Source organism: Xenopus laevis, chromosome 6L, assembly GCF_017654675.1.
Source record: "Xenopus laevis strain J_2021 chromosome 6L, Xenopus_laevis_v10.1, whole genome shotgun sequence".
Classification (NCBI taxonomy): domain Eukaryota; kingdom Metazoa; phylum Chordata; class Amphibia; order Anura; family Pipidae; genus Xenopus; species Xenopus laevis.
In genome coordinates this window covers 112,422,210-112,450,049 of record NC_054381.1, presented here as the reverse complement: position 1 = coordinate 112,450,049, position 27,840 = coordinate 112,422,210, and the positions used below count along the sequence as shown (strand labels likewise).

Here is a 27,840-nt window from a genome sequence, read left to right as displayed (position 1 = left end):
AGTTTGATTGATGCCACACCGACAAGTGTATAACTGTTATATAGGTTTATTGCCTACACATGTATCTCTGTGGTTAGTGTTGGTGCATTGTATCGCTGTGGTCTTGAGTTTGAGTTCTGACTTCATTATTACAACACACACATTAATTGGCTCCTGACGATTATTGTCCCTATGTTATGTTATGGCCAAGCAAATGGAACAGATAGCAAACAGGAGTCATTAAAGAAAAATACAAATTCTTTAACCCAAATGTGTTATTTGACAAAATTTTTTTACTGACATTTAAAAATCAACTGTTTAGACAGTTACGCAGCACCCTCTGCTGGTTGGATGAAACATTTTACACAGAAAGTTTTTTGTGAAACTAGCTGCACAGATGCTCTGGAATCATTGTAATGAGCACGTTTGGCGACTACGAGCATTACATTATTTCTTCCTTTTTACTATTTTGTATTACAGCATCGAGAGGTCACAAGACAGACTATTAACTATAAAGTTAGAAATTGGGAATTTACTACACCCTCAAATTTTCTCGCAGCGACATAGTGGAGAATAACCATGATTGCATATTATTATCGGAAAACCTATGTATGGAGTTGCAATTGCTCTGGAAAATGCCATTCAAGGCTGGTTTGATCACACCCTTATGATATCCTTCTATGCCCCCTGAACTGGCAAATCAGGGCATCTTATTGCTTCTTTTAAGCAGATTAAAACAAAACAGGGGGCTGGTGGGACCGTGGGAGGTGTCCAAGAAGAAGAAGAAGCAGAAACATATGCATAAGCAAGACTAAAACTGCGAGTACAGGTATGGGATCCATTATATGGAAACCTGTTATCCAGAAAGCTCTGAATTACAAAAAGGCTGTCTCCTATAGACTGTATTTTATCCAAATAATCCAAATTTTTAAAAATGATTTCCTTTTTCTCTGTAATAATAAAACAGCACATTGTACTTGATCCAAACTAATATATAATTAATCCTTATTGGAAGTAAAACCAGCCTATTGGGTTTATTTAATGTTTAAATGATTTTCTAATAGAATTAAGGTATGAAGATCCAAATTACGGAAAGATTTGTTATCCGGAAAACTCCAGGTCCCGAGCATTCTCGGGACCTGGCTTTATGAAATTTTGGTAAAACACATCAAAAGAAAAACAAAATATAAATTTAGCTCTGAATATTTGCACAAGACAAATCCATGGGCAAAATACAAAAATGTTGTCCACAAATTAATGGGGGGGGGGGGTTACATTATTTATATGTGATCTGTGTATTTTGCTGAGACTGTGGTTGTATTTTTGCCATTGCTTCACACACTTTGCAATTGCAGTCATGTCCCTTGGCTTGATACAAACTCCACTTATTACACATAAATCATTGTTTTGAGTCTGAATCGTATTTAGACTGAAGATGTGGCATCAAAGGTGAGAATATAAGATTTTGTACTTCATATGTGACTTATATGGCTGTCTGTGTGTTTGTATATTGCTAACCGTTACTAAAACTACAACATTTTGACAAATCTTGAACAAAGCAAGAGGGTCATCACCCCTACAGCAAAAGCTAAATACTTACCTTGAAAAGCATCCACCACATTTGCCCTCTCTTACAACATAGTTCCATAGGCCAATTGATTTGCCATTAAGGAATGCTTCGCCCATACATCCTTTAAAATCTGCTGTCAAGACTGCTGGGGACTTCTAAAGGTTAAAAGGAGGAATTATGAACGGTCATGTGGGTGGTAGATCAATAAAGTCACATATTAATGACATTATAGGGATAGGTATCTTTTAGTATGTTACAGTTTGTTCTATTCTTAGCAACTTTTCAATTTTTCATTATTAAAGTTTTCCTCTTCTGTGCAGCTATGATTTTATTGTTACTTATTGTTTATTGCTTTTCTCTCTATTCAGACCCTCTTCTATCCTTCCAACCAGTCATTTAAACCGCTGCCTATTTTCTAGGGTTAACTGAACCATAGCAACCACATTTTTGCTGAAATTACAAACTAGATAGCTGCTGAAAAAAAACACAAAAAATAAAAAAGAACCAACTTCAAATTGTCTCACAATATTTGTCTATGTCATACGTGGGGGCTCATTTACTTAGCTCGAGTGAAGGAATAGAAGAAAAAATACTTTGAATTTCGAATGGACGAATATGGCTACTTCGACCATCGAATAGGCTACTTTGACCTTAGATTAGGACTTCGAATTGAACGATTCGAACTAAAAATCGTTCGACTATTCGACCATTCGATAGTCGAAGTACTGTCTCTTTAAAAAATACTTCGACCCCCTAGTTCACCACCTAAAACCTACCGAGGCCGATGTTAGCCTATGGGGAAGGTCCCCATGGGCTTCTTAACAATTTTCTGATCGAAGGAAAATCCTTCGATCGATGGATTAAAATCCTTCGGATCGTTCGATTCAAAGGATTTAATTGTTAGATCGAACGATTATTCCTTCGAACGTTCGATCGTAGGAATAGCGATAAATCCTTCGACTTTGATATTCGAAGTTGAAGGATTTACATTCGGCAGTCGAATATTGAGGGTTAATTAACCCTCGATATTCGACCCTATGTAAATCTGCCCCTTAAAGTTAATTTAACAGTGACTACCCCATTAAATGTGTACAAGCACTAGATTGTTTACATGATGCTATGGCACCGAAAATCCTTATTTTTCTAACCAGCATTCACATGTTTTTATCCCCCCCCCCTTGGAAAAAGTGCAAGCTCTTGAAAATCAAAGTATTTGACAGTTTAACCAGGACATTTAATCATCTGACAGATACCTTTATTTGTCCTGCTAGCCCTCCAACAAACATTAGAGTTGAGTTGTCTACATGGAGTATGGCTGATGTTCCTGGAGACACTGAGGTTTTAGATGAGGATATCTGTGAGGAGACAACTTCTTCCACTTTCAGTGTGCCGGACCTACCAAATCTAATCAACAATATCATATTATTTACACATGAATTAGGAAAATATAGTAATACATTCTTTTTTTTTTTTTTTTTTGCAATCCTAGTCTTGTGAAACCCCTAACACTTTGCCTATTGTAAAATCACCTTAAGTTGCTGCAATGGACTAATATGTCTCAGCCAACCCCAACCAGTCTGCATAATCCAATGAATCTCGAGTCCCCCAGATGCTCACTACAACTGAGTAGGCTTTAGTTTATAGCTGTTTTGGGATATATTCCACTGTCCCTTGTAGACTTTTTCAAGCTAAGTAATATAAATGCCTACATTTCTACTTCTCATAAAACCCATGTCAAGTTAAGAATAAATAAAAAAGAACATTTGAAAATATGGGGTGGCTTCTTACTTCCTTACCTTTTACGACTGACTATAAGTCCAATTATTGCAATATGAAATCCAGCAAGCTTTATGAAATTTAACATATATCTTGTAGACTGACAGACTTTTTTCCTATAGTGGATAAATTAAATATACACACGTTGACGGGATTCAGCAAAATTGTTTACCTTTCGATATTTATTTTATGCCACTTGTTATTGTTTATTTTCACATCAGGCTCTTCTAGTTTCATGGTGCCAGAGCCCAAGTCCCAAAGGAAGGAAACTTTCCCATTTCGCATTTCGACTGCCATGAAGTCCGTCTGCCAAACAACATTTAAGTGGAATATTGACTTTCATTTAATCGACTGAATGTGCACGGCTAGGAAAACACTATGCCAAGAGATTTAATATATAGATTTGCCACTTCTATTTCTTCTGTTGCATTAATATTTTAGTAGCCTTGTCTTGACATGACAACATGCAGCAAACAGAGTATAGTCGTCCAAATGGGAGTCTTTAAAAACTGTATGCAAGGGTTGACTTTGTCCCAATTAGACTAAAATCAGTGTAAAAACCTACCTGCAACTGCCGATTGTAAATGAGCCAAGATAAAGAATAACTGTACCCAAACATAATACTGTTACCTCCTCTAGATCGGATAGTAGCAGTTTAGTTACTATTTGGTATAGTATCATAAATAGGTATACCACCTAATTATTTTTATTTTAGATGCTGCTTTCAATACAATAACAATTATTATAATGCCACAGAGTATTTTTACTGAATGCATGTTACAATGCTTGCTTACAATTACATTATCTTTTTTTTGGGGGGGGGGGGGGGTTCGGCAAGAGGACCAACACTTTTAAGATTAAGAACCAATACAAAATCAAGGTCTTAAAATTACTTTTTTCAGTTAGATAAATTAAATGTCCTAAAAATCCCTAGTATGGGAAAAAATGTAAATGTGCAATAACTGAACATATAGTTCAGATGTATTGCTCCGCCAAACTAGAAGACCAATAAGCAAAAAGCGGAGCTACCAATTATATTCTGATTATAGATCTGAACAAGACAGTAGAGAAAAACAGCAGCAAGCATCTTCCTCTCTGCTCATGCAAACAAATTCGTAAGATTTCATCATTCCGCTCCATATGAAAAATGTAATTCTAAAGAAAAAAGTTAAAAGAATAAGCTAATTTACAGTATATACAGCTACTAGAAAACAGACTTTTTGTTTTAACAGGTTGAATGAAAGCAGCTGCACTCCTACTAACTGTGGTTATATTGTCAGGCTTCATTTACAATCGCACAGCCCAGCAATAAGTGCTAAATTTAGAGCTAGTCCAAAACATTGCACCTATAAACACAGTTAAATCACAAACACCAGTATTTATGCTTTAGAACCAGTTTTGCGTCAATATCAACAGATATATTGATATATCCCTTTTATGTTTTAGTATCAGCCACATTTTACCAACAGAAGTTTCTACAGTGTCCCTTACTATTTTTCGTGTCCCTTACAATTCTCCAACAATCACAACACTGGTTGGCAACCAAAATCAAGTTCCCTGTCTCCCTACACATAAGCACACCCACTTACTTTGGTGCTGCTGCCTATGTAAAACAGAAGGTTGTCAGGCTCATTGGTTTTCACGTTCAGTGTTAAAGTGTTGAAATTAGAAGAATAGATTTCTGGTTTGTAAGAGCGAACACAATCTCTGTCAGCTGAAACTGCCACTTTAATCTAGAAGAAAGCAAACAAAGACATTGTTAAAGTAGGAACGGGAGCAGGCTCGAATGAATATTCCTATTGTTTATTGCAGCAGTCAGTTTTCCCCTTGGGTGCAAACCCCATTATCTCCTGCAATCAAACTTGGCCTTTAGGTCTGTCTGTACATTTTTCTTCTATTAGATTGGAGACACAAAGCAGTAACTTAACATTCACGTCTGCTTTGCCACATAAAACTGGCAGTGTTCTGGTTCCAAATAGATATTAGAATGTAGACAACTCGGCATGACTTCGGGGTCGATTTATTATATGTTCGTATTTTTTCTTGTTTCCCTGAATCAAACAGTTTAGCACTAAAAATCACGTATTAGACTAATTACTCTAAACCACAAAAAATTATATTTATTAAGGGGGTTATTTATTAAAGTCCAAATGCCAGAAACTTTTTTTTTTACTATAAAATCTAAATTTTTAGTGGAGAAAAAAACTAGTATTTATTAAACCCCAGAGGGTGTGAAAAGTCTGAATAAAAAAGTACTCCAACTCAGACCTGCTGAGTTCATGTAGAAGTCAATGGGAGAAGTCCCGAAGATATCCTGATCTGTGCTGGGTTTCATGCAATTATCCGAAGATTTTGTGAGTTTTCGGGTGGAAAATCAAAAAAAAAATCTGAGTTTTCGGGCGGAAAATCCGAAAAATTTGTACAATTCGATTTTTGATAAATAAGGGGGAAAATCTGTGCGAATTAGGTCGGAGTCGTTTTCAGAAAATACTCCGATATTTTTGGATTTTGATCATAAGAATCATAAAAGAAAAAAATTTGAATACAAAACGTCACCATCTAAAAGCTGTTGAGGTCATGTAGAAGTCAATGGGAGCTGACCTGTTCCAATATTAAAATCTTTGTATGTTTTGAGCTTCTAGAGGTTTTGGGGGTTTTTTTCATTTGTGAATGAAAATTCAAATGAAAACAAGGATTTTGAAGTATTCTTATTCATCCCACCTTTTAGCTGTCGTGCTTTTTATAGTCGGATATTTTAAAAATGTGAGTTTATCAGTGTTAATACCTCACAAATTCAAACTTTGAGAAATAGGCCTCCATGTGTGTATTTAGCTATGACAATACACGTGACACTGCATGTAGGAAATGTATTACTGCTAATGTTGTTCAGATCAAGGGATCATCATAATCCCCAGATCTATATTTCAAATTAATGAGAGCGGCCAATTTAGTGGTACGAACGCATGTCATTTTGTCACCCTTTTGGGGAAATTCAACGAAAATCTGCTGAATCACTTTGCATTACAGTAAACAAGGAACTGAGATGTTTATTTTACATTGTACAGTACATAGCCATGCTCATTCACCATTAAAAAACCAAAGTGAATTAACTAGAAGGGGAGGTGGTTCATATAATTCATTTGGCTTCCTTACCACAGTCTTCTGTTTAAAAAATAAAATTTGCATTATCCTCACGGTGCCACTATCCACTAATATTGTTTTACTGTGTAAGGAACCCACAAAGTTGACTTACCGAAGCTGCCTGTTTGCGTGCCTGACTAATCAGCTCTTTTATTTCCGACAGATTTCTGCTTAGGTTTTCTTCAAGTAATTTCAAAGGTTTCAGCCTCTCCAATAAAATGTTGGCTTGTGTCTCCACTTCTTTTATTTTGCTTCCCACGGACACAGCTAAATGCGAAGAAAAGACACAAATATATAACATGCAACAAGGTCCTGACACATGAGCTAACCAGCAAACAGGGCAGTCTATTTACCGTGTTGTTAATAAAGAACAAGTGACCCAGAACAAAGCACTTTAACTAAAAGCCATCTATAACGTACCTGTCTTTTTGGAGTCTTTTAGGAGTTTGTAGGTTTTCTGCACTGTGTCATTAACCTTCGACAATTCCGAGGTGGTGTTCAGCACTTCCTCATTGAACTTCATGATGTGGCTTAAAGTGCCAGCAGCATTGGCATTGGCAGACAAGGCAAGCTCTTTGGCATTATGGAGCTTTTCACTTGTATCTGCAGGGAATTTGAAAATGTTTACATCAGAGAGGCCTTGTACCTGATAAGATTCAAATTCTCGCTTCACTTTCCACCATTGGCTCAGAGTCAGTAACAACAAGGCAGCAATGCCAGACATGTCGTTGTTTAAAGGGGTTGTTCACCTTAAAATAAACTTTTAATATGATGTAGAAAGTGACAATTTGCAATTGGTTTTCATTTTTTATTATTTGCAGTTTTTGAGTTATTTAGCTTTGTTTTCAGCAGATCCAAATTACCCTAGCAACCATGCACTGATTTGAATAAGAGACTGAAATATGAATGGGAGAGGCCTGCATAGAAAGATGAGTAAAAAAAAGTTGCAATAACAATTTGTAGCCTTACAGATAATTTGTTTTTAGATGGGATCAGTGGCACCCCCCCCCCTTTTGAAAGCTTGAAAGAATCAGAATCAAATAATTCAAAAACTATAAAAAAGAAAAAATGAAGACCAATTGAAAAGTCGCTTTGGGGCAGATTTATCAAGGGTCGAATTTCGAAGTGTAAAATAAATCGAAATTTGATCACCGAATGGCTATACTTTGACTTCGAATATCGAAGTCAACGTTTTTTTTTACCGAATTTGACCGTTTTGCGGTCGAAGTAAAATTGTTCGAACGATTTTAGCGATTGATTGAACGATTTTATTTTGACTACAAAAAACTTAGAAAAATGCATTAGAAGGTCCCCATAGGCTAACATAGCACTTCGGCAGGTTTAATTTGGCAAACTATTGAAGTCGACGTTTTCTTAAAGAGACAGTACTTCGATTATCGAATATTCGAATATTCAAACTATTTTACTTCGAATTGAATTCGAAGTAAATTAAAAGTTGTAGTATCCTATTTCATTTCAATTTTTTTACTTAGAAAATTCACTCGAATTCACTTCGACCTTTGATAAATCTGCCCCTTAGAATTAGCAATTGTAAATTGTAAAATTGTGAAAACCCCTTTAATACCTTTGACATTGCATGTCTGAATGATGTGCAAGTTAGGGTATGGCATTCCTTGGTGCTACCAAAGTAAACCCCTCATGAATACAACACTGCAGAGCATTATAGATGAACCCTTTGCTTTCAAACAAACTGAATCTAAATTAATTTTGTGGGTTGCCAATGCAAAGTACAGCACTGGTGGGTAAAAGGTAGCAATGTACTTACTGCCTGCTATAGGGTATACAGTAAGGACAGGGCTCCTTAGTACCTTGTGCTCATTGGTATCCATCACTTGTGTGTCTGAATAACGTGCATGTTGGAGGATGCATAGAGGTGTGACTTGGGGAATGTCTACATACTCCCCAGTACACTCCTCGCGAATACTATGCAGCCGAAAACTGGCAGTACTTTAATCATGGGGCAGTGCATGTCTTGGCACTACATTTTGAAGCAAAATGTGCAGTTTGCAATAGTGGTTCCCTTCCTTGCACGTCTATGTTACATGTACAACTTACAGGAGACATATTTTACTACTTCAACTTCGTTTCGTTTGTTCTTTTCCACACAAAGTACTGCATTACAACAGAACCGGGGGTAGCCAAATGTGCACAGTCTCCTTATGCTTAAAAATGTGGTGACATGATGTTATGAAGTCTGCTCAATATATGCTTTATGTGCTTTGGAAATACTAAACTAATCAGTGTGCTTTAGGCAAGTTCAACAAATGCTGATTTTTTTTAAAAAAAAAATGTATTTTACTCACCATTGGGTAACATTGTGAGTGCAAGAAGCTGCTTATTTATCTGAAGGGTAAAAGCAAGGGTGCGGTTCTGTATTTTAGCCACTTTGGTTTTCAGTTTATTCAAGTCTGTCATGAGACCTGGGAAATGAAAACAAAGCAATGCAAGTTGTCATTAGAGGAATTAAAGAGAAAGATGTAAACTATATATAAGGCTGTAGAGAGAGCAGTACAAGGTCTAAAGTGGAAAGATATTTAAATCATAAATATCCAGCCAGTGACCCATCAGTTAATTTAAAATAACACTCCCAGCATTCCAAACAGCTTTCAAGGCTGGTAGATGTAATTCATGAAAAGTCAAATATTGGACTTACTTGATATAAAAAAAAAAATCTATCATTTATTAAACAGAGTATTACAGATATGATCCTGAATACTTGAAACATGGTCGTTTTACAGGGACCTTTCTGTAATTTGGGTCTCCATATGACTAAGTCTACTAAAAATCATTAATCATTTAAATAAACCCAATAGGGTTGTTTTGCCACCAATATGGATCCATGCAGCTTAGTTCCCATCAAGTACAAGGTACTGTTTTATTATTACAGAGAAAAAAAATATAAATCTCTAAAAATCTTTCATGCATTCAGTTTTTGTAAAGAAGATTGTATATTCTTTTGTTTAAAAGTTTTGTGTTATGTAATAAGAATTTTATCAATAAACAACATTTCTACCATAAACACCTGCCTTATTTAAGTCCTTCTGCCTAAAGAATGTGATATAATAACAAAGATGATTTTTGTAAATTACCTTCTGTGCTACGACTTAAATTCTTGGCTTCATTTAGAAGCTGCCAGCTGAACATCATGGATCTCTCACATGTAGACTGCAGAGACACCTGTGTCATTTGAAACAAAATTGACATACTGTACTAAATGTTTAGGCACAGTAGATTCCATTTTTTACTGCTACCGTTATAAAAATAAAATGCTTTTTTAAAGTCATGTTATCTCTGTTGTCTTAAGCAATGTCCAAACCAATGTGCTGACTTCAGCAGAGGCTTAAACGCTGATATTCATATCTATATATCAAAGCAAAAAAACAACACACATATTTAAATTAATCTGTGCCAGAGTTCTTCATTGTTGGTCTCCATAACTCTGATCCAAAAGCTATTTGTTTTGCATAATGTTGGTGAGGACTACTGTGATCAGGTTGGGAATTATCTGATTACATGAACCCATGGTTGTTAAAAATGGCAGTTAGTACAACCCTAGAGATTTATATTGTTGTATAGTGTTACGCTTAAAAAGGTCATCATGTTCAACTCTGTGAAACCGGTGATTTTCCACAAACTGGTTCTTATTTACTATAATAGGAACCGCCACTGGTCACCCAGGACCTGTACTTATTGCCCTAAAATGTGCTGCACTGTGTTCTGATTTCTTGATGAAAAAACGATTTATTCACAGTATATTTTAAGTCTAATAAAAGTATTACATTTCAGTCTATTAAAACTAAGCTGCAGAATTACATTGTTTTTATTTTCTATGCAGAGGTTTTGTCAGAAATAATAAAAAAAAACATAATGCAAAGGAGCGCACATAAACAAAACAAAACAAAAAAAACAAGGTGCATGTTACAACCTTCATCTCACACCACTTCGGTGGATGTAGCCAATGAATACTCAGGTTCTGAGTATTCAAAATGCCCATTGTGATTGCTGTCCAAATATTAATAGCCAGTTGCAGTTAAACTATGTTGGGCTCCTGTGGAGGAATGTAACTAGTCTTATATCAAGACTGGTGTTGGTATGAAATATTGCTTGTGCCTGGGTCAGAACCCTTAACTCAATAAAGGCTTTTAAGAAGATTTATTTTCGTTAGTGTGGCCTATTATTAGTTTGCTGGATATGCAGATGGACGTGACCATGGTGTGACCTGCACCCATCAACAAGTGTATTCTTAAAACAGGTGCTGACAAAATTGTGGTATTAATTAGCATACATAAATGGCACAGCAACGCTAGTTTGTGTAAGGGGCCCATTTACTTGAGTGAAGGAATAGAATTAAAAAAAACTTAGAATTTCGAATGATTTTTTTGGCTACTTAGACCATCGAATGGGCTACTTCGACTACGACTTCGAGTCAAACGATTCGAACTAAAAATCGTTCAACTATTCGACCATTCGATAGTCGAAGTACTGTCTCTTTAAAAAAAAACTTCGACCCCCCTAGTTCGCCACCTAAAACCTACCGATGTCAATGTTAGCCTATGGGGAAGGTCCCCATAGGCTTTTGAAAAATTTTTAGGTCGAAGAAAAATAGTTCGATTGATGGATTAAAATCGAATCGAATCGATATTCGAAGTCGAAGGATTTCAATTCGGCAAGCGAATCTCGAGGGTTAATTAACCCTTGATATTCGACCATAAGTAAATCTGCCCCCTAGTGTCTTTATTTATTATGTAAGGTATTTTTAACTGGTGTGTGTGTCCATGACTGAAGCGAAAAAAGTATTTGGAGGTGATCAACCTCTTTAACTTTTGAGATTTAGGGCTGGTGGAATAAGGAACACTTACCGACTTCTGAGACTCAGTAATTGTGCGGTTAGACTGGTCAGCCAGCACCCAAGCTTGTTCTACCATGTGACTAATCTCTGAGTTAGGGAGGACAGCAACGGTGGCATTCAGTGTTGTGTCCCTTATATCTAAAAGAGAACTGAAACAACAACAACCTTAAAGCAGTGCCTAATGTGTTCAACTATTTATCAGTATGTAACAATATAATGACACTACACCCTGTTTATAATTAAGCTTTCTCCCAATATATTTCCATAAAATAGTAACACAAGCCATGGCTAAATGCATAGAGAAGTCTTGCTCTGCAAGCTTGAAAAAAATGATTATAAGTGATTATAAATGAACATTGTTTCCCTTTACTTTTATTTATGGAGACTTCCGCAGCCCACCTAAGAAATATGATGGCTTCCAGTCAGATTTATAAAGGCAAATATGCTGAAAAGGAATGTCTGTACAATATAAGCTAAAGTTCATCCATTAAAAAGAACCCACACATATGAGCCCATCCAGAGATAATATAAATGCAGCCCCAGTCTATAAGCACAATTACAACTTTATATTTACAATGTGTTTAACTCTTACCTGTTCATTGCTTCTGAAATTTTCAAGAGATTGGCTGCATGGTCTTCTGCTTTATAGACCAGTTCTAGCACATCCCTTTTAGCCATCTGCATAACCAGACGATCCACGTGATGCCTCAACTTCGTATTCCACAGAATCAGCTCTTCTTGGTGAGCCTCCAAAACCTAGACAGTGAGCATCAATAGGATTTCATTTCAGTGGTTTGAAAGTGTTTTACCTAACAAGTAATGGGAAATCATATACTTTACAAATCATGCTTTTTATGCTACATTTACATGTTTTTTTTTATGTACTGCAGCTTGCCTGCTCTCCAATGCTTCACTGTTTGTGTAACAAAATGGCTACCTTGGAATCATAGGACATTATAGGACAGAATTATTCATTATCATCAGTTAGTCATTCATTAATTTGATGTTTTCTATAACAAAAGAACCAGAAGCAGCTGGATAGAAAATACTATTTATATCACTCTTTAAAAAAAATTACCTTTTTGCAATGTGCTACAGAGACACAGCATGCTTGAGGTGGAAACAATTTTAGGTTTAGGAAGAATTCTTATAAATCATTTCTGTGTGTATATGTTTCACAAACATACTGGTGATAACATTTAAAAGAAGAGATAAAAAAAAGATCTATACTAATACTAGGAAAAGACAAATGGTAGTGATTTGGGTTTAATCTATCATCTATGGTAATATCCAGGGGAGGATACTGTGATACATACAGATGTTGCATTAATAGTGTCCTCTGCAAGCAGAACAGCATCATCAACAAGGCACAGCCCCTCCTCTACCAACATCATTGTACGGTTCTTGTTCTCTTGGAGGTTCAAAGATTTCATCTGCTCAATGCAATAAACAAAGACACATATTAAAAACATTCTCTTCAGCGTTTGCCTCATAAAAATACAAGAACTGACTAGTTCCTAGTGACATAAAAGAATGCAACGGCTCATATATTGATCTCCTAATCTCCTAATAATATAATAAATACTGAAAAAAAAAGATCACTGCATAGATAACGCTCTGCACTGAATCAGCATCCCTGACCATTGCTTACATTATAATCAGTCAGGTTCTTCTGAATAGGAACAAGCAGGTGGTTGGTGCTGTTGGTGTTTGTAGCTGCTTCCAGCAGGATATCTCTGGCACTTTGTAAATTTCTAGTATGTTCCTCTAGAGTAGCTTCAAGGCTTTTTTTTATCTTTTTTAGATCTTGATGTGGCTTCCCAAAATCTTTTTGAACTTTACTCAATAATCCTTCTGATGCCCTGAGAAGTACACAAAGGGGAAATAAATTCAAAGAAGCAAAACATGACAAGCTATTTCTTTTAAAAAAAAAAAGTCGGACTACACTACCAGCTACCATCAATATGATTCATGAAATCACCCTAGTGCTAGTTCTGGATGGGTAACCTTCAAAGACAGTTGTTATTAGAAAATAACCTGTAGCAGCCACTGACAGCTGGTGGTCCAAAAAAACAAAAATACATGACAGACCAAGCTGATAAAACTGATGTTGATAGATGTCAGTGCCAACTTGCTTATCATGTGCTAGCTCATTAATAGTGCAAACTGTTGTATAAACCTCCATGCAAAATAAACACATGCACATGCTGAGTCTGTTTTAAAGGGCTTAATTTTTTATAAACTACTTCTACTTACAAGCAATAAGCTTTAAAGGAGCACTAAAGCTTAACTAAAGAAGCTAGAAATGTTGTACATTATATTTTGGGATTCTTTATAAGCCCAAGAACCAGAGTCCTTTAGCAGGGGAGATCTGTGCCTCTGAAGATGCCCCAGTAGCTCCCCATCTTCTTTTCTGCTGATTCACTGCACATGCTCTGTGCTGCTGTCACTTACTGAGCTTAGGGACCCTCTCACAATACACAGTACACATAGAATATAAATGTCACAATATAAGGCTGATTAGTAATTAATACAGACAATCTATGGCAACACAGAAACCAGTGCAACTAGCTTCAGAATTTAACACTCAGCCTTGTAGCATTAGCTTATGTCATCAGCTGTGACATAAGATGGTGACCCCCTGTTACAAGTTTGAAGTCCTGGATCATTGCTGCTATTGAGAAGCTGAAACTTTAGGCTGGTACAATATATATATGGTTCAGTATATAAAACATGGCATTTTTAGCCATAATAAATGTAGGGTTTAGTTCTCCTTTAAAAAAATACAACCAGTTGCAAAATATAATCGAGTTCTTACTTAAGATGTTCATTAGCAATTAGTTGTTGATCGTTAAAGGATTTTGAGGTCATATGTCCAAGCATAGAAGACACATCTTCTTGGTAATTCAGCAATGTGTTGTTAGATAACTGAGCGTCATTTGCTATTGTGCCATTCAAACTCTCTGCCACTTCAACCAGCACTGAAAAAGGAGAAAGAAAAGAAAAACAATAAGAGAAAATCTATATATACATATAATAATATGGCATCAAGAATGACATTTTACAAAAATAGGGGAAGTATGTTCCAAGCACATGCTCTGTTAGCGACAGTGAAAAGTACAGGTATGGGACCTGTTATCCAGAATGCACTGGACCTGGGGTGTTTCCGTAATTTGGATCTCCATACCTTAAGTCTGCTAAAACAATATTGAAATATTAAATAAACCCAGTTGGATTGTTTTGCCTTCAATAAGGCTTAATTATATCTTAGTTGGGATCAAGTACAAGGTACTGTTTTATTATTAGAGGAAAAAGGAAATCATTTAAAAAAAATAATTATTATTTGCTTAAAATTGAGTCTATTGCCTTCCGGTAATTTGGATCTTTCTAGATAATGGGTTTCTGGATATCGGATCCTATACCTGAATCAGTAAATCCTTAATATATACGTACTGCCTCCACCACAATTCAGCCAGAAGCAGTTTATAGTTCAATGGTGGCACAAAGTCTACAGTTTAATATATTACCAAAGTACACTAGGAATGTAAAGCTACTGGCTTGCATCATGATGTTATATTTCAGCACTCACTGCTTCCAGTATGAATAGAGTACTATTCCCCATATGTAATAAAAGGAAATACGTTTGCCCAGGTACTGTAACCCATAGCACAAGGTGTTTACTTTTAAACAGGTGACCAGTAAATACTACCTGCTGATTAGTTGCTATGGGTTACTGCACCTGGGCAATTTTAATGGGGCTCATTTAGCAAAACTGGGCAGTAAACGCATAGCAACCAATTAATGATTCGATTTTCCAGTCATCTGCAGGTGGAGCAATGACAGCAAAAAATTTGACTGGTTACCATGGGTAATTGCCCAGGTGCAAATTTGCCCAGTTATCCAATATTCTTGGATTATTACTTTGACACTCAAATCTGGGACTAAAAGTTATAGAGACTGGCCCTCTGTTTACATAGGCTACAAAATTAATTCTACAGTCCACAGACTTTAATGTTACTTGAGATAAGAACAAACGGGTAAGAGCAAAACATTACCCCCCCCCCAGCAAAGCATCTCACTGACCAACTGTACCCACATAAAGTTACCTTTTATGGTTTCATGCATTTTTTCAATAAACGCCACCAGTTCTTGAGTCTTATTCAGGGTTCTGATGGTCGAATTGTTCACTGCTTCACCGCGACTGGTCGATTGTGCCATCTTAAACAAAGAAAAATGGTTGTCAAAGTACCATACATCCAGCACCATACATTGCTAAAAAGTAAAAGAACCTACTTGTAATATGTATCTAAACTATGACTGTGGAACTGAAGTAATCTTAACTTGCTTGCTGTTCAGTTCTGTTTTATAGTAATACTGTAAAAGGTGTACAGGGGCAGCTTTTCTGATTTTCAGAGTAAAAAAAAGGCAAACAAAGCTAATGGGAATTACTTTTTAGATAATAAACCCCCTACTTGTAATGTCATAGGACTGTGCCATTCTATTAGTTAGTTAACAGTCAGAGAGATAAAATACCCCCCCATCTATTTGCTGCAAGGTAGATGATCTGTTATTACATAGCATCATCTTGTACTTGCACAGGCTCATAAAAACAATTTACTTTATAAATCCAATCTATATCGCATTTTTACAGATGTTTGAGAGATGAAAATAAAAACTAAAAATCTGTTCCAATTTTGGTTCTTTAACAAGCAAAAGAAATGTACAATATTTATTAGTTTAAAGCAGAGCATGTTAAAATCTGAAGCCAGTTGCTTTCACTCTACAGCCAGAAGGACTAGATCTCCAAAAAATTGAAGTTAAACTGTAACAATACATTAAGCATTTAGAAACCCCAAAGAAGCAAAAAGACCTCTTTTTACCAATAATCGAGTTGTGAATGACTTTTGTATCAGTCACCTTAAGTTCCTTGTGCTATGACCTGGCTAACACTGAGTTTACTCACTCGTAGCTGCAATTCATCTGCACTTTCAGACATCTTTGACAGTTGCTCCATTGTCTTCTTTATTACAGTTGTGTTGGCTCTTCTGGATACAGAATCCTTAAAGAAAAAAAAAGTATACACCATAATAACAAATTATTATTATTTTTTCTCTCAAAATTTTTTCAATGTCTTTTGGATCTCTGCAATCCTTCACTGCCAAATATCAAACTGATATTAATATAGATCTATATAGCGACAGATTTTTGATTAAATTGCACAATTCTGGTGGGAAGAACTATGCCATGTATTTGCACTGATATTTACACTAAGGAACCCAAGGCTAGACTTAGAGCTGAGGAAGAAAGAGGAGATGTAGGAGGGCTTGAGCCCCATTTGTGGGGAGGGACTATATAAATCAGATATGTCTAACCTTCATATCACTTAAGTAATATAAGTATAATATAAGTGACCATGCCTAGTGGTAGAGTAACCTCTTTTAATATCTGACTAATATGTTTCGTTTGCTGTTTTTTGATTTACAGACTCCATTGTAGGTAAGAGTTCTGTAATGTCCAAAATGTTGCTGTTCCAAGCCAGACAAAGTACAGCTGTGGTTTGATCTGCCACTTTCCCTTCTTGGATTATTACATTTCCCCATGATAACACATCTCTTTTCATGCATAAGCAGATGGAATATAAGCATTACTGCCTATCATATAAACCATAAAATAACTAGCCCTGAGTTGATGAAGATTTCCCAAAAAGTTATGAAAAAAACATTGCAGTAAAACGTGCTTTTTCTAAACAGGACACAAAGCTTTCTTAACATCCCACAAACACTCACATGTTTTTTCAATTACAAACAGTTTTCCACCCAACAACATACTTAAGTGCATATTAAAATATTTTTCCTTGCAGCTGCCTTTAGCTATGGAACATTTATCCCCAACCAGCCTTAATTTAAAGAGAGAATAGAACAACACTCCTTGCAATGTCTGCTTGGTAATCCATTTTGTAGTGTTCATTTGCCAGCAAATACAGATCCTTCAACTTTGCTCCATCTGGATAATATTAAGTACATTGTTCCTACCAAATTTAATTACATTTCTTGCTGTCTTGGACATTTGCTCATTTCAATTAAAAACAATAGTATCCAGACCAAAAAGTAATGACTAAATTTACCATGCTACTTGTGTGTCTGTTATTAAAATATAAATTATCAGGTATTTTGTTTACAGTATTCAGTATAGGTATCAGTTCCTTGTAGTTTTATAGCTCTGAAGAGTCTACAACACCCGGCGATGCACAGGCCTTAAGAGTCTTGGGGAGGCACATTAATTAAGGGTCGATTTTCGAGGGTTAATAAACCCTCGAATTCGACCCTCGAAGTTAAATCCTACGAATTCGAATATCGAATTCGAAGGATTTAGTGCCAATCCTTCAATCGATAGATCGAAGTAAAAATCCTTCGATTTTAAGCGATTGTTCGAAGGATGTTTTAAAGAGACAGTACTTTGACTATCAAATAGTCGAACGATTTTTACTTTGAATTGTTCGAAGTCGAAGTTCGTAGTAGTTTTTTTCATTTGAATCCTTCACTCGAGCTTAGTAAATGTTCCCCTCAGAGTAGGTATATGCATAAATAAGTGTAGGAGAGGATATTGGGATTGGGAGGATAGATAGGTGACCTGGGAGGTGGGTAACATACAGATGCAGAAAAAAAAGGACAGGAGGAGGAAGAAGCGGATGTGGTTAGCAAAATACCCCCCTTAAAAGTTATATGTAAAATAAGGAAAGCAACTGACAATAGAAAAGGAGATGCAGAGGAGTGACATATGAGACAGGAGAAGGAAGAGCGAGGGAGTAAAGCACAGCAGGGAAAAGAACAGATGTAAAAGTGGAAATGGCACATGCAGGAGAGAAATGGAGAGGAAATCAAACTAGTAAAAACTAAATTAAGGTGACGGAAAAGGATGCAAATAAGGGACGGTGGGTGATCACAGGAGGATGTGGTAAAAGTGTGGTAAATATGGAAGTGCAAGAGCAAAAATACTATAAGAATAAGGACAAATACAAGTGGGTAGTGACAAAGAGCAGGAGGGAAAGAAAATAGAAAAAAGGGAGAAGCAAAGAAGAATGTGAGTAGAGTGATTTTACTTACACATATGGGGATGGAGGAAGATGACACTGTTTCCAGTGTCACCTTCCTCCATCCCCAAATGTGTTACATGTGATTATTATAAGGATACAGTGTACCCCCAGCTAAAAAAGCCCCAAATTATAGCTTATGTAACACCGTACAGAGTACTGTACTCTTCCGAACCTGCATTTACCTACCTTTAAATGTTGTGTGGCATTTTCCAGTTGTGACAGGATACCGTGAGGCACTGTGATGACCCCCGTGAAGTTAACAGAGCGCATGGCCATATCCAGGCTATCAAGATCATCTAGCAGTGGCCCTGTGCAGTCATCATCGCAAGCTAGGAACAGAACAATAGACATTAAGGGGCACATTTACAAAGCTCGAGTGAAGGATTCGAATTAAAAAAACTTCGAATTTCGAAGTGTTTTTTGGGCTACTTCGACCATCGAATGGGCTACTTCGACCTTCGACTACGACTTCGACTATGAATCGAACGATTCGAACTAAAAATCGTTCGACTATTCGACCATTCGATAGTCGAAGTACTGTCTCTTTAAGAAAAACTTCGACCCCCTACTTCGGCAGCTAAAAGCTACCGAAGTCAATGTTAGCCTATGGGGAAGGTCCCCATAGGCTTGCCTGAGATTTTTTGATCGAACGAAAAATCCTTCGATCGTTCGATCGCAGGATTTGCGCTAAATCGTTCGACTTCGATATTCGAAGTCGAACGATTTTAGTTCCTAGTCGAATATCGAGGGTTAATTAACCCTCGATATTCGACCCTTCATACATCTGCCCCCTAAGACTAGCACTAACATCAGAAGGTGGAGAACTGTAATGGCAATAAACAAATCCACTAAACTGTATTATCTGATAGTAACAAGTGTAATGGTATTTTTACATGCATTATACTATTAAAGTATTTTGTTTAGTGCTTTTTAAAATATGCAATATTATACTAGCTATCTCCTACAACCAACAATTTAATATACTTGCAATGGGAGCCAAGGAGTTGATTGTGCTTGGCCATATTGTCAGGTTAAAGTAAAGGACTTGTCAAACAAAGAGATAAAATCTATTTTAGAACAGATTAAATGAAGACTGAACTGAATTTGGTTCTAGTTTGGGAAAGGTTTGCTCTACAGTGTGCATCTGTTTTTATATGGCACCATAATTATTATTATTATTGAATATGAAACCCGAATGCATGAAAACCCTAACGAAAAAAAAACGCATGAAACCCTAATGCATGTAGCTTGTTGCGTTTGGCTTGTAGAGAGAGATACAGCCTGTCTGGCTACCTCAGCAGAAAGCACTGACTGTGTTTCATGATCATTTGTAACGTGACAGAAAATAATAGTAGAGAGAAAAAGAAGTCTTACATATGCATTCCTGTTCGAGAAGAATGTGTCTTATTTCACAAGTGTCACAAAGGCGTCCTGTAACTCCTGGCTTGCAAGAGCACTGACCAGTTATTCGATCACAGTCATTATTCAGTGATCCACTAGGATTGCAGTCACACTTCTGGCATGTGCCACCAGGTTCATTGGGATTTCCATAATAACCAAGAGAACACCTAGATGTTTAAAAACAACATAGAAATGTTCTTTACAAAAATTGGGAAACAGTAGTTAAGGCCACAGCTCAAATATATATTGTTTGACCAGTCATGGATTAGATTTGTTGTCATGACTTTGTTGTGCAATAAAATATGTGAATTACTACATCATGAAGACCTTAACTTTTTTACAAGTCTCTACAGAAGGTATTACAAATGGCAGTGGCTGTATGTGAGGGGTGGAAGGCCAGAAGCTTATAATATATGACAAGGCTGTGTAACTGGAGGCCTGTGAGCTGGATCTCCAAGAGATGCTTATGGCCACTAGACCGATCAGAAGCTCCACTGGATGTCATAATAATATTCTTATAACTCCTACTAGTGGTAGGGCAGAAAAAACAATGAAGCCCAGTTTGGACTATGATGTATGCTGCTTATGCTTTGAGACAAAGAGGCTTGTTTCCTTGGTTTCCCACCACAAGTGCATATCATTGACCAGACACAGAAGGCCATACATTCTGTACTAGGACAAATTCAGAACTAAATAGACAGCCAGGTAGGTAAAGTTGAAGCATCTAGAGCAGGAGTCTCCAACCCTTTTAACCCGTGAGCATCATTCAGATGCAAAAAAAGGTTGGCGAGCAACATAAGCATGCAAAATGTTCATGGGGATACCAAATATAAGGTGTGATTGGCTAGTAGTAACCCCATCTGACGTGGCAGCCTAAAGGAGGTTCTGTTTCATAGTACAACTGTTTTTTATGGAACAAAAAGTTGCCTCCAAGCCAAGAATAAGCACCTGCTTTGAGACCACTGGGAGCAACAGCCAAGGGGCTGGTGAACAACATTTTCCTCACGAGCCGCTGGTTAGGGACCACTGATCTAGAGCGTTGAGGTTAAAATAATTTCTCATTTGTTCCACTATGCCCTAAGTTGAAGAATCCTTACCGTTCACAGTACTGCCCTTCATACCCCGGCAGGCAGGCATTGCAGCGGAAATCACTAATTCCTTCAAGCACACAGGTGGGGCTAAAACTAAGGGGCAAAAAAAATCTTGTTACATACATTGTAATGTGATAGCATCTTACTCTCTAGCTTTTGTGCAGACTACAATAGAAGAAAGTGCTTGTAAATAAGCCTGGTTGCTGTGATAAAGTATTAGAATAGAACTCATGATGGACTTGCAAAACCACGCTCAAACAACAAACATAAAACTTTCATTAATAAAATATAAAACTGTTTTTGCTTGGATGCACCTAGGACACTGGAATGTTGCTAGATATAGATTTTATGGGACAGATTTATCAAAGTGTGAAATTACAGCTCACCACTGAAAAAGTCATTCATTCTCTATTTGTTCCTATGGAGATATTTAGAAGTTTATTTATCAGTGGGTGAAAGTTAGAGTTCACCACTTGATAAACACTTCTAAATATCCCTTAGGAATTAATAGAAAGTGGGTGAGTTTTTCTGTGGTGAGCTCTGATGTCAAACTTTGATAAACCTTCCCTTTACACTCTCTCTGTATAGGTCATAAGTAAAGCACAGGCTAAAAATACATGCAGGGAATTTCCAAAATACCTTTCTCAGCTAATGTTGGCCCTTTTTGTCCCAGCCCAGTCCCCCAATATACAAAGACTTCTATAATTGGGTTATGCCCCCATGGTTCTTTAAAGTGAGATGATTATTACACCTGGCAATAACTGTCCAGAGGGTTTTGGAAGATGACTTGGAGGATTATGGGAGAAAGATCACTGGTTCTCAGATTTAGTAACGTAGAATCTATAGAAAGCACTAAAGTAATAATATAATTATAATGCTTGTTTTAATAGTGTCATGAAAGAAACAAAGAGGAAAAATAGTCTCTTTTTAAATCAAATGTACTCAAGACAAAGGTGTCAGTTGTGACAGCTGTGCAATACTCTAATTTCGGTGTGTCTGCAGGGATGTCTTAGTCCAGTCCAGACAAGTATGTGAAAATAACAGCTTTTTTAATGACAGGGTTATTATTTGGCTTTCAGCATATCAACTATCTATAATTTCCACGGATACATCTTGTGAGCATATCGCAAAAGAATTGTTTTCCCTTGTACATAAAAAAGATAAAACTCACTGAAATGACAGAGATTAGCAGTGTCAAAAGACTTTACCTTTGGGTGTTGCCTTTTGGACAAGCGCACAGTGAGCAGTCTGCAATTGTTCCAGTGACTCTGCCATAAAATCCAGAAGCACATACATGGCAGTGATGCCCTGCTGTATTGTCTCTGCAGTCCTGTCATACAAGAGAAATCAAGAGTAAGCTATATAAAAAGGGGCTGATTAACATAAATGGTGGGGAAAAAAAGGGATAAAAGAGAATCACAATAGAATTTGTCTTTTAATTCATAATGAACTCTTGTAGTTGTAGTCAGATGCATAACTGTTTGTTCCTGCACCCCCCAACCAAAAAGAAAATGTTGGGCCCCATCCACCCTGTGCATACACGATGTGTGAACAAATGCTCTGAAGGCCCTCTCTACTCTGAGTGCCCTCCACTGCCATGGAGTCTTCTACTCGCTGGTTACACCTCTGGTTCCAGTAAATATTAATATTTATTTCCTCTAGAGCAGGTATGTCAACTTAATAGACACAGAGGGGCATATTAATAGTGTGTGGCTTCATTATTAAATTCATATTATTCATAAAAGTCTAATATTTTTCAAGGGTTAGTTTGCCTTAATATTTTGAATGAACTTGTATTCAAAGAAAATCTAGTATTTTTTTAAGTTCTTTTGAGTTTTGAACTATTTATCTTTCTAGTCTATCCTTTTCCACTCTGAAATTGAACATTCTGTTTTTATGGGTCAGTGACAACAGCAATAACAAAGTAAATGATTTATGAATCCCATGCTTTTTGTTATTAATATTTTCTGTTTCTGTGTAGGCATACATCTTTTAGTCTATCATTCAAACCAATGCCTCGTTTCTAGGGTAAGGGTGATACTAGCAACCAGATAATGTTTTTAATTCCAAAATGGAGCTGCAAAACCAAAATTTACAAACCACAAAGAATAAAATAGAAAGGGTCACAAACGGCCTTAAAGGTTTAGTGAACCTTTAAACAGATACTGTCATGGGAAAAAAATTTTTTTTCAAAATTAATCAGGTAATAGTGCTGCTGCAGCAGAATTCTGCACTGAAATCCATTTCTCAAAAGAGCAAACAGATATTTTTATATTCAATTTTGAAATCTGACATGGGGGTAGACATAGGGGCCGATTCACTAAATTCGAGTGAAGGATTCGAAGTAAAAAAACTTCGAATTTCGAAGTGTTTTTTGGGCTACTTCGACCATCGAATGGGCTAGTTCGACCTTCGACTACGACTTCAAATCGAAGGATTCGAAGTAAAAATCGTTCAACTATTCAACCATTCGATAGTCGAAGTACTGTCTCTTTAAAAAAAACTTCGACCCCCTAGTTCGGCAGATAAAAGCTACTGAAGTCAATGTTAGCCTATGGGGAAGGTCCCCATAGGCTTGCCTAAGTTTTTTTGATCGAAGGATATTCCTTCGATCGTTGGATTCAAATCCTTCGAATCATTCGATTCAAAGGATTTAATCGTTCGATCGAAGGAATAATCCTTCGATCGTACGATCGCAGAATTTGCGCTAAATCCTTCGACTCCGATATTCGAAGTCGAAGGATTTCAATTCCTAGTCAAATATCGAGGCTTAATTAACCCTCGATATTCGACCCTTGATGAATCGGCCCCATATTGTCAATTTCCCAGCTGCCCCAAGTCATGTGACTTGTGCTCTGATAAACTTCAATCACTCTTTACTGCTGTACTGCAAGTTAGAGTAATATCACCCCCCTCCCTTTCCCCCCCAGCAGCCAAACAAAAGAACAATGGGAAGGTAACCAGATAACAGCTCCCTAACACAAGATAACAGCTGCCTGGTAGATCTAAGAACAACACTCAATAGTAAAAACCCATGTCCCACTGAGACACTTTCAGTTACATTGAAAAGGAAAAACAGCAGCCTGCCAGAAAGCATTTCTCTCCTAAAGTGCAGGCACAAGTCACATGACATGGGGCAGCTGGGAAATTGACAAAATGTCTAGCCCCATGTCAGATTTCAAAATTGAATCTAAAAAAATCTGTTTGCTCCTTTGAGAAATGGATTTCAGTCCAGAAGTCTGCTGGAGTAGCACTATTAACTGATGCGTTTTGAAAAAAACATGTTTTCTGATGACAGGATCCCTTTAAAAAAAGTGAATGTAAAATTGGTGAGAGTTCTTTTGTTTAGGAAAGATGTGAGAAAAGTTATCTGAGATTTCTAATGTTTTTCCTAAACAGAAGAACATCAGAGCAGCCCTTTTTCTTTTCCTTCTTCCTCTGCAATTTTATGGTTGGAAACAAAATTAATTCATATTAATATTACATGTATCCCTTAATGTCTTGGTATTACAAAAAAATTGACGAAATGCAAAAGTGCTTAGAATTGCAATCTCGTCAATTTCACATTCAATTATTTTCTTTAAAATACCACTGTCTAACTAATACTATTAATTCACTTCAAGGTGTACTACTCATTTAATGACCCCCATATAAAATATAAGTTAGTGCTGAAGTGTGTTGAACACATGGGGTAATATAATGTGCACATACCTGGCAATTCCCTGTATCTGGATCACAAATGTCACTGTGATTGTTGCACTGACACGGTACACAGCGGGCAATCAAAGGCTGGGAGCCTCGTACATTGGTCTCTGTCGGTTTTTCTTTGAAATACCCCGGGGCACAGTCCTAGAGACATTCATGAAATAGGACAGATATATATAACACTGTTTTATTTCTGTTTCTATTCTGTGTGAAAGTAAATGAATCTCTGGCATACCTGGCAGGACAGTCCTGTATATCCAGGGGGACATTCACATATCTCTATGAGATGGGCAACTTCCCGGCCAGAATGCATTTCTGATACCTCAACAGCAATATCCATTGATATGTTTGAGATTCTTAAGATAAAAAAAAAAAAGTTAATATTATCACATGTCTAACAATGAACATTAAGGTAATGCGTATAAAGGAGTGTATTAATAATAACATGTTTATTATGTTTAATGTTTATTTTCTTTCCCAGGGGCTGCACTGAGATTCACCACAAAATTGCCTGCACTATAGGGGTCTGAAGTAACTTCTTAGGCTGACAGCACTTTCTCAATTAATTCTGGGATTCCTGTTGATCTAAATTGCAGAATATCCTACATTTTTTAGACTCTTTAAAATAAATCATAAAGAACATGGTGGACCGCTACAGGAACTTTTCTTACATATAAATAATGCAATTGTATGCAGAGTCTTACCTGCTTTGGTGCAGTCCATAGCCATAGGATGCCTTTATCAGAACATAGTCAACATTTTCTAAAACAGACATGAAATCTGATCTTGTGACTGATTGGTCCGATACAGCATTGAAGTACTTCCATTTATTCTGCCCAGGGAAAACAGAACATTATGATTAGTCATATTTTTGTGGGTAAAGCAAACACATTCATTGGCTTAAACAGGTTGTTCACCTTAAAGGGATCCTGTCATCGGAAACATGTTTTTTACAAAACGCATCAGTTAATAGTGATACTCCATCAGAATTCTGCACTGAAATCCATTTCTCAAAAGAGCAAACAGATTTTTTTAGATTCAATTTTGAAATCTGACATGGGGCTAGACATTTTGTCAATTTCCCAGCTCCCCCTGGTCATGTGACTTGTGCCTGCACTTTAGGAGAGAAATGCTTTCTGGTAGGCTGCTGTTTTTCCTTCTCAATGTAACTGAATGTGTCTTAGTGGGACATGGGTTTTTACTATTGAGTGCTGTTCTTAGATCTACCAGGCAGCTGTTATCTTGTGTTAGGGAGCTGTTATCTGGTTACCTTCCCATTGTTCTTTTGTTTGGCTGCTGGGGGGGGGGGGGGGAGGGAGGGGGTGATATCACTCCAACTTGCAGTACAGCAGTAAAGAGTGATTGAAGTTTATCAGAGCACAAGTCACATGACTTGGGGCAGCTGGAAAATTGACAATATGTCTAGCCCAATGTCAGATTTCAAAACTGAATATTAAAAAATCGGTTTGCTCTTTTGAGAAATGGATTTCAGTGCAGAATTCTGCTGATTCATTTTGAATTAATTTTCCCATGACAGTATCCCTTTAAAAAAACTTTTATTATGACATACACAGTTTGTACAAGCGAGTTGCACTACTTATCTGCACTTTGAAAACAGAGAACAAATCAGGAAACCACTGATGGGTGTTCCTGTCCCAAGGATCGGTGTACCTCTTCCATAAAAAAACACATTAGCCTGGGGTACTTTATTTACCTTTTTTGCCATACCGCCAAGTTTTATCCTCTTTCCAAGTATTCCTTGAACTGCCCTGGGAGGGGTACAGGCACAGCTGTAATCTGCACAAGGGAAACCTGGAACCCCTAGTAATTTTGGTACTTGACCAATTGGTAACAGCCAGTGGTTTCACATTTCATTCTCCATTATTTCATGTACAATAATAAATATTGTGTATATATATATATATATATATATATATATATATATATATATATATATATATATATATATATATACACAGTATATATATATACACAGTATATATATATATATATATATATATATATATATATATAATATATATATATATATATATATATATATACGCTATCATCGGAAATACTCATTTTACATACAAATAAATTTAAAATACAAATGAATATTTCTCAATAAGAAGAACACACTAATGTTCTTAATCCCACAATAATTCAGAGTAAATTCCAGTATAATCAGCGTGTACAATAGGTGTCATGTTTGATATTAAGGCAGATGCAGAGACATATATATTGCTGAAAACAAAAAAAACTAACAAATTCATGGTGGCTTCATGTTATAAATAAGACAAATATTTACCTCTGTCAAGCTGATTTTAATCTCACTTCTAACTCTGTTGGCAGGCTGAGGAATGTCTGCATAGATGACCTGCTTGTTAAAACGGCCACCCTTCATTAAAATGTATGGCTCAAAGTCAGAAACACCGGAATCCCCCACAGCATAATATGTGATAACATACTTTAGTTGACCTCCGTAACTCATAATCTGAAGTCAGAAAAAGAAATGTAAAAAGTTATTACATTGGAGCTGCATCGTTCAATATTGCAAGTAGTACAGAAGGCTTGGCTAAAATCATTTTTTTATATTTTAAAGCATCTTGATCTCAGCACGGTTGGACTGGAAGCAGATTTAACTGGAAATGATATTACAGCCCATTATATACCATTGTCCCCATGTAACTCTTCTCACCTTATTGCCCAGGAACTGATCAGATAATTGCCAGTAAAATGTTTCGGAATCCAGGTGCTGCTTTACCATGGCTGCATCAAGTAACAATTCAGGGAACTCGGAAAATACCCCATCTGTAGTTCCATCTTGATTATTGAGAGACACAACATGAAGCAGCGGCTGGTCTGGGATTAAGGAAATCTATACAAAAAAATTTGTTAAAAAAACAGTTAATATATCTATTAAAGGAAAACTATGCTTAACCAATAGATAGTTTATAACATATTAAGCTCCAAAGTAAGGAAACATATCAAACTGGAATATATCAGTAAATATTGCTCTTTTACATCTTTTACCTTGAGTGGCCATACTGTGATGGCCTCAGAGATCACCTGAACAGAAATACTGCAGCTCTAAGTGTAACAGGAAGAAGTGTGGGAGTAAAATACAGATATTCATGTGCCCTTGGTTTGTCTGTATACACTAGGAATCGCATGGTCGGTTTCACTAGAACAGTAATAATTTAAGCCAACA

General features: G+C 36.6%; 1 protein-coding gene across 1 annotated transcript in view; it reads right to left on the bottom strand.

The window, feature by feature from the left end:
- The window catches only part of LOC108718546 (laminin subunit alpha-1), a 111,962-nt gene that overhangs the window by 21,046 nt on the left and 63,076 nt on the right, over positions 1 to 27,840 (bottom strand). Inside the window, exons 25-48 of the mRNA XM_041566381.1 lie at positions 27,328 to 27,507; positions 26,938 to 27,123; positions 25,331 to 25,458; positions 24,862 to 24,982; positions 24,633 to 24,770; positions 22,130 to 22,251; positions 20,928 to 21,014; positions 19,804 to 19,997; positions 18,616 to 18,758; positions 16,300 to 16,395; positions 15,443 to 15,554; positions 14,155 to 14,317; positions 12,988 to 13,198; positions 12,653 to 12,769; positions 11,929 to 12,092; positions 11,347 to 11,485; positions 9,577 to 9,664; positions 8,791 to 8,907; positions 6,887 to 7,069; positions 6,579 to 6,733; positions 4,915 to 5,058; positions 3,498 to 3,631; positions 2,803 to 2,953; positions 1,580 to 1,704 (exon numbers count right to left, since the gene is read on the bottom strand). Of these exons, the coding sequence (XP_041422315.1) occupies positions 1,580 to 1,704; positions 2,803 to 2,953; positions 3,498 to 3,631; positions 4,915 to 5,058; positions 6,579 to 6,733; positions 6,887 to 7,069; positions 8,791 to 8,907; positions 9,577 to 9,664; positions 11,347 to 11,485; positions 11,929 to 12,092; positions 12,653 to 12,769; positions 12,988 to 13,198; positions 14,155 to 14,317; positions 15,443 to 15,554; positions 16,300 to 16,395; positions 18,616 to 18,758; positions 19,804 to 19,997; positions 20,928 to 21,014; positions 22,130 to 22,251; positions 24,633 to 24,770; positions 24,862 to 24,982; positions 25,331 to 25,458; positions 26,938 to 27,123; positions 27,328 to 27,507 (3,398 nt within the window). The remainder of the gene's footprint in view (positions 1 to 1,579; positions 1,705 to 2,802; positions 2,954 to 3,497; positions 3,632 to 4,914; positions 5,059 to 6,578; positions 6,734 to 6,886; positions 7,070 to 8,790; positions 8,908 to 9,576; positions 9,665 to 11,346; positions 11,486 to 11,928; positions 12,093 to 12,652; positions 12,770 to 12,987; positions 13,199 to 14,154; positions 14,318 to 15,442; positions 15,555 to 16,299; positions 16,396 to 18,615; positions 18,759 to 19,803; positions 19,998 to 20,927; positions 21,015 to 22,129; positions 22,252 to 24,632; positions 24,771 to 24,861; positions 24,983 to 25,330; positions 25,459 to 26,937; positions 27,124 to 27,327; positions 27,508 to 27,840) is intronic.